Source organism: Canis lupus, chromosome 9 (assembly GCF_011100685.1).
Source record: "Canis lupus familiaris isolate Mischka breed German Shepherd chromosome 9, alternate assembly UU_Cfam_GSD_1.0, whole genome shotgun sequence".
NCBI lineage: Eukaryota > Metazoa > Chordata > Mammalia > Carnivora > Canidae > Canis > Canis lupus.
Genome location: NC_049230.1, coordinates 13,963,837 through 13,976,253, shown reverse-complemented (window position 1 = coordinate 13,976,253; position 12,417 = coordinate 13,963,837). Strand labels below are relative to the sequence as shown.

Below are 12,417 nucleotides of genomic sequence, written 5' to 3'. Positions count from 1 at the left end.
CCCCACAAAGACACCTGTACCTTCTAGATCTAAATCTTTAGAAAAGACTTCTAGAAGATGTTGACACAAAGAACCATAGTGTTAGTTAGGCCTGGCTAACACTTTCTAAAGGGTTTCTTAGTTCTTCTCAGGGACTGTTCTCACCTGAAAAAAGGATTTCAAGTTGATGATGTTTGTGAGTCCTTAGACCTTGCCTCATGGCAGTTAGGCACCCCCACAACCCCCTGCATCCTGCTTTGCATTCCCTTGGCTCCATGAAGGCCCCAAAAGGGGTCATCTTGTCAAGAAATGCTCTCTTGACCATTTTGACACAGTCTCAATCTTCATCATTCTTCACAAATGCACATTGTAAGTGAAGTCGAAATTAATAAGTAAAGCAAGTAAAGCTCTGCAGCTTCTAGATCCAGGCTCTTCCCTCAGTAGGTCCCAATGGAACCCAGAGCCCAATCTCAGGGTGAGGCTCTTGATTGGTCAAAACATCCACTCCTAACGGGAACGGATTCAAAATGACATTGCCCCAGTGGAAAGAGGCTGGGGGTAAAAGCAGGTCAGAAGATGGATCTCAGCAATACTAATACTGAAGTTTGGGTCTAAAAATAAATAAATAAAAAATAAATAAAGTATGGGTCTGAAAACTAGTAAGAGTCAGATTGTCCCCTTTGGCCAGGGGGACTGATTTTAATGTGGGATATGTGCATATTTGTGTATATAGGTGAACATAAGCATAGTCTAGAAAATATATACAGTATGCACACATATATTTGGTTGTATTCATTTTTCTACATAAATGTCCACAGTCACTGAGAAGATGTATGCCCAATCCAATAATCAGAAACCAGATCCTGGAGCATAACGTCCCCGTCATCCCCCTCAAACATCAATGATAATCATTCCAGATCACAGAGATTTCGCACAGAGGCGAAAGGACATAATGATGGGAAGAAAGGCCAGACAACAAAGAAATTCCAGAGAGAAATCCCAGGGAAATGGCTCCAGAGAGCAAATGCCAGAGCTTCTCTGAGATCCCAGGCACAATCCTGCAGCTGGCCCTGGTCACCCCAGCAGCTATGAAAAGTGCTGCGGCTCTCAGAGCTCCGGGGTGGGGAGATGAGGGCACAGCACAGAACGGGGGTGCTACTCACGCGGTCGTTGCTTCCTTTATTGTCTTCATACTTGGTTTCTATATGAATGGAGAATTTCGGCAGAAAGGAACACTAAGGAAAAAAAAAGGAAAGTTTCGTTAGCCTATCATTTTTCCTCCCTTCACATTCTCAGTATAGCCTCTGGATGCTCTCCTGACCATCATGTTGGGAGCACTATTCCCGATCAGAAGTGTTATGGTACTAGGTCACTATCTAAATTCAGAGAAAAACTCACCTTTGGCAACATGGACACAATTGCACCCAGAAGTTAGGCCACAGAGAATAACCAAGCAATGGAAGGCAAGTCGTTGCATTTCCAAAAGAAATACGTTCTGTGAGTCCTATCACAGCTTTTAGGAAAGCAAACCCCTGACACAGGCAGTTCCCATTCTGGGGAGCTTACCTATGGGGGAGAAGCTGCCACTGCTGGGTATCTGGGGACTCAGCCTCAACCTTTATGTAAATATTCATATAAATAAAGCTAGGGAGGTGGCATATAGCAGTAGAACGTTAGGATAACAAATTATGGAAGTCAGACACATCTGCTTTTAGTTTTGAATTTATCACCTGACAGCTATGTTTCTTTGGTCAAGACAATTTAACTTTTCGGAACCCTGGCAGTAGTAAAACAGGGATAATACTTATTGCCTAATAGTAACGTTTTGAGAGTTAAATAAAACCATGTGTGTAAAACAAGTAAATTCTAGGCCCAGAGGAAGCATTCAGCAAGTGACAGCACTCAGCATGAGGCTGCAGCTGAGCTTGATGTAAAAGGCAGCCCCTCTTTTTGTCAGCACAGGGAGGAGAAACCCCAAAAGCACACTGCCCTACTGTCTCAGTCTCAGCAAGCCACGTTCTGTGTACTCAGGAGATTTTAAGGGTTAAGGTAGCTTGAGAAGAGGGTTTTGATGGATGTTGATGCAACCTCCCTCCTGCCGGCACCGAGCTGGGCATTAACTTTCCCGGCCACAAGAGATGGGATTGAAGACTAATGGGTAAAATGACCCAGCAACTCCACTGGGAGCTGCAGGTGTCAGAGAAATGAGACTCCAGCTGATATACTCACGATCCTGAGTCTGGCTCCTTTATTTATTTATCCAACACGCCCAGAGCACGTACTCTATATATACCAGGCCCTGGTCTAAGTGCGTTCAAGTTCTTATTCATTTATTCCTCATAACCATGCCATGTAGTAGATACTATCATTATCATCCCTTTTAAAGATGAGGAAATGGAGGCACTGAGAGGTTAAGTAAATGGCTCATGGTCACACAACTTGTAAATAGTAGTGTCGGGATTACAAGACTGGTGGCCTGCTCCCAGTGTCCATGCTCTTCATCATTATCCTACCGGTTCTCAAAGTGGAGTCTTCAAAGCTGCCGCAGCAGCAGCATCCTAGAAGCAAATTCTTGGGCCCAACCCCATACCCATTGAATCAGAAACTCTAGGGAAGGGGCCTAGGCGTGTGTGTGTGTGTGTGTGTGTGTGTGTGTGTTTTAAAATGTATTTATTTATTAGAGAAAGAGAGGAGAGGCAGAGGGAGAGAATCCTCAGGTAGACTCCCCACTGAGCATGGGTTTGATCCCAGGACCCTTGACCTGAGCTGAAATCAAGAGTCAGATGCTTAACTGAGGAGCCACCCAGGCACGGCCTCCAGGAATCTGTGTGATTTTTTTTTTTTAAAGATTTTATTTATTTATTTGACACACAGAGAGAGAGATAGATAGAGAACAAGCACAAGCAGGGAGAATGGCAGAGGGAGAAGCAGACTCCCTGCTGAGCAGGGAGCCCAAGGCAGGGCTCTATCCCAGACCCCTTGGATCACGATGTGAGCCGAAGGCAGATGCCTAACCAACTGAGCCACCGAGGCGCCCCCAGGCACCTGTATTTAAAAAGCCCTCCAGGGTGGGATGCCTGGGTGGCTCAGCCTTGAGTGTCTGCCTTTGGCTCAGGGGGTGATCCCAGTCCTGGGATTGAGTCCCACATCGGGCTCTCTGCAAGGAGCCTGCTTCTCCCTCTCTGTGTCTCTGCCTCTCTCTCTGTGTCTCGAATGAATGAATGAATGAATGAATAAACAAATCTTTAAATTAAAAAAAAATAGTGAAATAAAGCCCTCCAGGGGATGTAGATGCTTGCTTGCATTGAAAACCACCTCACTACCCCATGCAGGGGAAGAAAAGAGTGTTCGTTATCTACAATTCAGAAGTCTACAATACTTCGCCCCATGTGCTTCATCCCCCCAAGTCCAGAATCCCGTTTCAGTGCAGCTGAGCACCCTAGCAGCATGTGTACAAGAAGGCAGGGGCCTTGGACGTGCCATTGATAATTCTGACATCACCTGACTGTGTGCGTTGGGCCTTCATCTGTCTTAATCCAAGTGAAACGAGCAAGCTGAACCGTGACTAAGGAAACACAGAAACAATCAATCCCAGTAATTGTCTTTATGGAGAATGAAGCTCTGCGATTATTCACAAACACCTTCTTTGCTGTCTCTTCTCAAAACCGTCACCCCATAACTGCTGCCCGCACGCATGCTGCCCTGGGGAGTCCGAGGAGGGGGTGCTCAGCACGAACTGACACCCTGGAGGGATCGGAGCAGCTCAGAGCCCCCATGGCGGAGTTCTTGACATGTGAACTCGGGGAGATGCACCTGCTGAGACCCTTTTAAAAATATCAAGGCTTCCAGCGAACTGATTGGTCCTTTGTAAGCCGTAATTCATACGAGAGTCAATGCAGTGCGTGCACAGCGCCAGATGGCAGGAGAACAGAGCCGTCCCGGGTGGGGAGCTGGGTCTGGGTGCGTCAGAGTGGAACACTCCGCGAGGAGTTTTTATCGGTTGAACCCCTCAACCACTTAACTAAGGTCAGACAAATGAATTTTAGCATTTGGGTATTAAGCCCAAATACGAAATGCAAAATTCTTAGGCAAATTAGCAGATGCTGTTATTTTTTGAGTCAAGGACTTAGGTTATTTCCATAACAGAAGCTCAACACTGCCAGAGGCTGGGAGTGCACCTGCTTTGGCCAGGCAGCGGGGAAAACCCGGATGGGACAGGTCAACTCTAGGCTGGTCAGAGTCTTCTCCTTCAGCAGTGGTTTGGGACTGATAATCACCTTGGGATGTCCGATGGCTGGTTCTCGGAGCCCTGGAGGTATGGTGTTGCAAGTTAAAAATCAGGAGTACCTCTGGCCTAGGGCATTTTCGGAGCTGTCACTAAAAACTTTCTGGGTAGAAGTCCATCTTGAGAGAAAGTTCTGTCTACCCTACAGTTTAGCTTCCCTAAACACCCAGCCCACGAATCCTAGTAGAGCCTTAGCAGTTAAGTGCGGTTGTTGTTTAGTTGTTGCGCTCCCCGGCTGGTTTCCTATTTTGTTTCACTACAGAGGTGATCCTAAATCCCCTTCCTTGTTTAGACCCCTCTGGCTTTCCTCCTTCCTCCCTTGCAGCTGATAATTTTGATTCATAGTTCAATAAGACCCTGCGATGGAAACACTCACAGTTTCCTTCTCCTCCACCGCAGATCTGCTTATTTTTTTATTTTTTTATGCTGCTTAACTCTTTGTGAATCAGAGAAAGACGTAGCTTTCCAGATCCCGGTGGAAAATCACGTAACGAGAACTGAGACACAGAGGGCAGCAGACCAGGGCTCAAATCTGAGATGCATGGACTCGGGCAAATTATTTTGGCATTCTCAGCCTCAGTTTCCCCGCAACAGAACAGGGACCGCCCTTCTCTATAGGGATGTTGAGAAGATCAATTGAGGTCATTCGGGTAAAACCCCAGCACAGTGCCTGGCACGTAGCAGGTGCACAGCAAAAAATATCTGTAAGTCTCTTCTCTGGAAACTTGTTTCATCGATTACTTGCATTTTCTCCTGGCTTCCTTCCTGTAGCCTGAAAAATATCATGAAAAGTGGCATATTCCTAAGAAACAAGTATCAAGTTTGCTCAGTGATGTTCCTTCCTTCGTCTATCACTAATCTCATTTCTCCTTGTCTCCACAGCCTAACTGTTCAACGAGTAGCCCGTGCCTGCTGTCTGTGCTTTTTCACCACCACCTCTTTCTCAACCAGAGTAATAGGGCATGGAAATGACCAAGTGTCAAAGAATTTTCAAACCAGCGTCACTTCCCTGTCCACACCCCAAGGAAGCCTCTACCCTGTTGAGTATGAGCCAAGAACTCCACCTTCCTTTTTCACCTTCCCTTCCTTCCTCCACCCCTTCAATGGCCGGTTCCCCTAAGTTCTGCCCTCTGCCCTATTTTCTGGCTCAGAATCCTCTGAACCCTCTCCCTTGGGGATCTCACCTGCCCCTCACTTTCACAGCTGCCTCCTAAGCTGACATTTCTAACCCCACCCACTCTTCTCACCTGTCCAGCTGCCCACTGGCCACCCCCCAACAAGGGTCCTACAGGCACCCCAACTGTAAAGTCCATACTGAATCTGAACATTCCCCAGCACAGTACTCGAGCTTCCTAGGGCTGCCATAACCAATTGCCATGAGTGATGCGTCTTAACGCCCTCTCAGTTCTGGAGGCCAGAAGTCTAAAATCAAGGCGTGGACAATGTTGTGCTCCCTCTGAAGGCTCCAAGGAGAACCCTGCCTCTTCCAGCTTCTGGTGGCCCCAGATGTTCCTTGGTCTGTGGTTGCATCCCTCCAAGCTCTGCCTGTTTCTTCATATCACCTTCTTTCCTCTGGGTGTTCTCTCAAGGTCCGTAACTAATTACAGCCACAAGCAAAGGCCCTATTTCCAAAAAGGGTCACATTCTTAAGTTCCAGTGGACATGAATTTTGACAATCGCTATTCAACCCACTAGACTTACCCATCACATCCAATGAATGCCCAAATCCTGCTGGCTCAGCTTCCCTCCTCAAAGGAAAGACCTAGAGTCTTCTATATCTAACTCTAACTTTTTTTATGGCCCCACCCTACATTCCTCCCAGTCACAGAAGACCACTTGCCATTCTCTGGAACACTTCTGGCTGCCATGTTTTTTTACTGCCCACAGTTCTCTCAGCCTGAGGTCTCCTCCGTATCCACAGACCATCCCAATCCCACACCAGAACACTGATCCCATGTGTGCAGGTAGCATTCTGTTTGTACTTTGTCACACACTTATCTCCTTTTCGATCTCCAAAATTAGCTATGTGTCTGGCTCCCCGGGCAGAAGATAAGCTGCAACATGTCCCTCAGGAGGATTCCTCCTCACTCCTTGCTGTCACTGTCACAGTCACCCAGCCAGTCAGGCATTGAATCTTCTATTTCAGTTCTGCTTTCTATGACTCAGGGCTTTGATCCAGCTGGGAATATACCATCTCGCCCGGTCCATCTCAAGTATCTCGAAGGGAGCGCCCCACCTTCCAACCCTGGACATTCTCAAAACATGCGGTATCCCCTAAAGATTCTGACACACTTTCATCGATGAGGGGGATCCCCTATTACAGAAGGAACTCTCAGGAGTGTGGGAGCAGAAAAGAAATTGGGAACTTTGACACAACCAAGTGGAACACGCTGTGAGAAGGGAAACATTGGGAGTGTCACCTATTGGCTAAAACTGGAAGATGTTAAGGGATTCAGAAGACACCTGTGCTCTCTATGGCACAGTCACTCAGGAGCACTGAACCCTTAGAGTCCCATTAGGCACATGATGACACAAAGGAAAGACTAAAACACTCACGGCAGACAGAATTCTCAGATGGCCCCCAAGACTCCTAGCCCTTGGTCTACACACCTTGAACAATCCCTCTTGACTACAGTGTGGGCAAGACCTGTGAGTGCGATGGGATTGTAGCCCCTTTGATTAGATGTCCAAGGTGATCAGAAGCTGTTACATTATATAAGACTTCTCTTTTTGAAAAAGCAGAGATTCTGGTTGCCTTTGAAGAAGGCCATGTGGTGAGATGACCATGGGGCTAGAGCCTGACGGAAGCTTCTAGGAGCTGAGAGAGACCCCTGGAGGCCAGCCAACTAGAAAACCAGACTTCAGTCCAATGACAGCAATCCGCCAACCAGAGAGCCTGGAAGAGGACCTCAAGCCCCAGACAAGATTGGAGCCCAGCCTAGTGAGACTCTGAGCCAGCACCCAGCTAACCTGGGCCCAGCAGACACTCTGTGTTTGAAGTTGCCATGTTTGTGGGAAATCTGTTATGAGCCAATGGAAAAACCAGTAACAAGACTGAACCTCAAGAATCCAGCCACTGCTTCCGTTTCAAATCACCCGTTTGGCATCTGCATAAAAAAATCACTCCCGTTGAAGTCTGAATATGTCTCAGGAAAATGGGAGCATCTATACTCTTCTAATTTAGTGGCTGCAGCTGTGATGTCAATGGCTTCATCCATGACCACTACCTTCGGGCTTGGGTGGTGCTGACTAGTAAGTGATGGCACTAGGCCTGCCACCAGCCTGCATCCAGATGCAGGACACGCATCACCCACAGGAGGCAAGAATTCAGGAGAAAGAATACAGGTTTTGGAGAGAAACAGACCTGAGTACAAACCCCAGCTTCCTTTCTCACAAGCTGTGTGCCTCCGAGGAAATTCCTCAGCCCCTCTGAGCATCCATCTTCTCGTCCATGAAACGGAGATGGGACCAACCTCATCACAGAGGGGTGAAGATGAAATAATCTAGCGAAGGGCCAGGCCACATCTGGCAGGACAGGTAGTTGGGAAATGCTGGTCCAGCCCACAGTACCCCTTCCCCACGGAACCCCCCAGGCTAGGTGGGAAGGAAAAGCCTGGGGTGGGGTGATCCTCCCCTGCATGTGTGCGAGGACACACTGGGAGGCTGTGGGCTTGCAGAGGTGGTGGCAGCAAGAGGATACCTCCCCAGGACATGGTTGGTGGCCATGCCACAGAGCAGGTTTGTGCTCCTGCCAGCCTCACTCTGCCACCTGACCCGCTGTGTTGTCAGGGACATGTCGTGTCGTCCAGGTCCATCCTCTCACCATCCTCCTTTTCGCCATCCGCCTGGCAGCTCCTGCTTCCGTGCAGGGCCCGCTCCCCTGACCTCTTCTCTGCTTTCCCCGACCCCCTGCCAACGTCAGGCAGGGAAACAAGAATACCACCCAGGATCCCCGTGGACTCTTCTTTCCTAGATGTAAAAGGCTTTATGCCTGCGCTTTCACTCAGCCTTATTATAAAAACCAAGGTTCAGACAAGTTGAGAAATAGCATCAAAAAACAGCATTTGGGAGCCCCAGGGGTCCTGCTAAGATGACCCTGCTTACAGGCAGAAGATTGGGGCAGTGACTCTAGAGCAGCAAAATGAGACAGGGAGAGAGGCAATAAAGTGCCCTAATCCCCTGGAGCCTGGGGGACATCATGAGTCACTTTAGCCCCTCCCTGCTCTCCTTCCTCCCCTGGGCCCATTCAAAATCTGGAATCTTCTTTCTCATGAAAAATCTTTTTTTTTTCCTCTCTCTTCTTGACTAGAAAGGCAGCTTGGCCAGGAGAATCATTAACAAATATTCACTTTATTTCATCCAGGGTTTGTTTTGCCCCTAACCCCCTAAAAATAGTAGTGTCAGGGAGAAATCAGAGAGACGAGGCAAAGCTCTCCCGTCAGCTCCTCTTTGATTTTCTGGCTTAGATCCTCCAGAGCCAGAAGAGTCTCACTAGGGCTGCTAGCATCTGCTCCCGCTATGAGCAGCTTCCTTTGTCCCCAGTATCTGTACATCTTTAATCTGCCTTCCAACCGCAGTGGCAGCCGCGGTGATCATCAGGTACCTGTGAAACCCCTGGCACCCAAAACCAAATGTGCAGGAAAGCACTGGGTCTTTGTTGACCACGGAAACGCATGTACTTGTATCTTTGGGAAGTGATGAGAGCATCTGCAGTCGGGAAGAAGAATGCCAGGAAAAACAAGTGAAGTACCTGGGCTTCTGCAAGAATCATTTCCAGACCAAGCACTCCCAGGCTCTGTGTCGGGAAAGGAAAGCAGCCCATGCAAAACGCACGGCGGGGCTGAATTTTCAATTCACTACAGACATGCTTTGGAAAAATGAAAGGGCTATTTTTAGTATAGTGATTGATTAGGGTTGCCATGGCAACAAGAAACACTTACGAGAAGAAAACTAGATGTAAGCAAGTCTTAAAGAGAAAGGGGCAAGCCCATGGGAATTTCATAGTTTCTGTAGTCCCCCCATGGGGATGGTGGCTGTAGAGACAGGGCCTGGGGAGTCAGGTCTGAGGCTCTCTGGGGGAAGAAGCGTGCAGCAGCAAAACTTCTGAAAGAATAAGCACCACTCAGGTTGAGGATCACCATTACTGTCATGCTATGCCCCCACAGCACCCGGGGCATGATGAAAACCATGAGCTAAAAGCGTATTGATCCCACCCTACAACAGTTTATGAAGTAAAGTAAAAATCATGTTTGCTCTCACAATATATTTCTAAAACTTTCTAAAACTTTTTTTTTTTTTTAAGATTTTATTTATTTCTTCATGAGAGACACAGAGAGAGGCAGAGACATAGGCAGAGGGAGAAGCAGGCTCCCTGTGGGGAGCTTGATGCAGGACTCGATCCCAGGACCCCAGGATCATGACCTGAACTGAAGGCAGTTGCTCAATCACTGAGCCGCTCAGTGGTGCCCCTATTTCTAAAACTTTCTTAAAACTTTCTCATCTGGTGGGCTGATTAAAAATGAACTCCAGTCGCCTCCCTTGTACTGATGACCTGCTCTCAGAAAGTTGGTGGAGCCCCTGGAGCACACTTCTGATGCCAGAACTTGATTTTCCTTTTCTTTTTAATTTTTTTATTTTCTTTTTTTTTTTTTTAAAGATTTTATTTATTTATTCATAGAGAGAGAGAAAGAGAAAGAGAGAGGCAGAGACATAGGCAGAGGGAGAAGCAGGCTCCATGCAGGGAGCCCGATGTGGGACTCGATCCTGGGACTCCAGGATCACGCCCTGGGCTGAAGGCAGATGCTCAACTGCTGAGCCACTCAGGCGTCCCTTCTTTGCTTTTTTAGATAGCATTATTCACATCCCATATTATTTACCATATTGAGTATACAGATCAGTGGTTCTTAGTATATTCACAGAGCTGTGCAACCATTAACACAATCTAATTTTAGAATGTTTTCATTATCCCAAGGAGAAGCCCCACACCTACAGCAGTCACTCCCCATTCCTGCCTCCCTATTACCCTAGACCCCAAGCAACCACTAATCTAACTTTCTAGCTCTCCGATTTGTCTCTTCTAGACATTTCATGTAAATGAAATCACATGAGGTATTTTGTGTCTGGATTCTCTCACTTAGCATCCTTTTTACAGCAGAGTAATACTCCATTGCATGGATATACCAGATCTACTTCATGCATTCATCAGCTGATGGATATTTGTTTCTACTTTTGGGCTTTTATTAATAATGATGCCATGGACATTCTTGTCAAGCTTTTGTGTGGACATACGTTTCCATTTCTCCTCGGTATATATCTACAGTATGACTGCTGAGTTATATGGTAACTCTATGCTTAACCTTTTGAGGAACCGCCAGATAGTTTTGCAAACTGACTGCACCATTTTACATTCCCATCGGCAGGTATGAGGGTTCTAGGTTTTCCACATCCTTGTCAACGTTTATTATTGTCCAGGTGTTTCTTTTTTCCTTTATCTTTATTATTATTATTTTTAAGTAGGCTCCACACCCAGCATAGAGCCCAATGTGGGGTTTGAACTCACGACACTAAGATCAAGACTCGGGCTCAGGGCACCCGGGTGGCTTAGCAGTTGACTGTCTACCTCTGGCTCAGGTTGTGATCTCGGGGTCCTGGGATCGAGTCCTACATCAGGCTCCCTGCCTGTGGAGAGCCTGCTTCTCCCTCTGCCTATGTTTCTGTCTCTCCCTATGTGTCTCTCATGAATAAATAAATAAAATATTTAAAAACAACAACAACAACAAAAAGACCTGGGCTGAGTTCAGGAGTTGGATGCTTAACCAACTGAGCCACCCAGGCATCCCTGACCTGGTGTTTCTTAACCCAGGGAAATTTTGGTATATCCTTGGGTCAAAATGATGATGTAAGGGAACCACAGTCCATATTCATCATGTCCAGTCTGAGACAGACATGATCCAATCCTGAGGTAATGACGACAATAATATGGCGCCATTCCAAGTGTTTGATAAATAATAATCCTTTTTCCACTCTTAACCCTCATACAACTCTATGAGGGATATACTATTATTATCCTTATTTTACAGATAAGAAACAAAGTCATGGGAAGGTTAAGTCATCTGCCCCAAATCACATCACATTTACATGATGGAGCTGAGATTCAATTCAAACTGTCTGGCTTGGAAGTTCACACTTGTGACCCTACATCCCGCTGCCTCTTGAGCGTTAGTTAGGAAAGCACACGAGTGTTTCTAGTGGAGCTGAAGGTGATTGTGATGAAGGCACAGACTTTGCTTTTCAGTTTGTCCTGCAGCCACTGAGAGCAGAGAAAATATGTCTCTGGGTGCATCTGCCAAATGATAGATGTGCCCTACTTCAAACGAGCTCAAAGAAGAAAAAACCAGTTTACTTGAAAGAGAAATTGGGGAAATAATTATTCATTTAAGAAATTCACCAGAGGTATTCCTTTAAATGTCAAAATATCTTAGTACCTTTCAAATACAATCATTTTCAAAAATTGATTTTAAATATGATGGTTTAAGTTAATGCTTAAACTGTTGTGAATTGCTTTCAAAAGCTTGCTCAGGACTCAAGGAAGGGCATAAATTCCCAGGTGTAAAAAACATTACAAATGAAAAAAATGTTCATTATGCAGTGTTGGTCCTATAAAAGCCACAGAAACGGGGCGCCTGGGTGGCTCAGTCAGGTTAAGTGTCTGCTGTTGGCTCAGGTCATGATCTCAGGGTCCTGGGATTAAGTCCTGCACTGGGCTTCCCTTCCTGGCAGGGAGTCTGCTTTTCCCTCTCACTCTGCCCCTCTCCCCCACTCATGTTCTCTCTCTCTGTCTCAAACAAATAAATAAATAAAATCTTAAAAACAAAACAAAACAAGACACAGAAGCAACCCAAAGTCCACCAGTGGAGGGTTGGTTAAGTACATTGTGGAGAACTCGAAAGCCATGAACTCTAAAGCGTGGGGCACCTGGCTGGCTCAGTCAGTGGAGCACGTGACTCTTGATCTCAGGATTGTGAGTTTGAAACCCATATTGGGTATAGAGATTACTTAAAAATAAAATCTTAAAGAGGCGCCTGGGTGGCTGAGTCAGATGAGCATCGGACTCTTGGTTGTAGCTCAGGTCATGATCTCAGGGTCAGAGATCG

At 46.6% G+C, this 12,417-nt stretch overlaps 1 protein-coding gene across 3 annotated transcripts in view; it reads right to left on the bottom strand.

The window, feature by feature from the left end:
* Positions 1 to 12,417, bottom strand: part of PITPNC1 (phosphatidylinositol transfer protein cytoplasmic 1) — a 257,577-nt gene that overhangs the window by 86,034 nt on the left and 159,126 nt on the right. For all 3 annotated transcript variants that reach the window (XM_038546821.1, XM_038546820.1, XM_038546822.1), the window contains one exon: positions 1,143 to 1,214. In XM_038546821.1, coding sequence (XP_038402749.1) covers positions 1,143 to 1,214 — 72 coding nt within the window. The remainder of the gene's footprint in view (positions 1 to 1,142; positions 1,215 to 12,417) is intronic.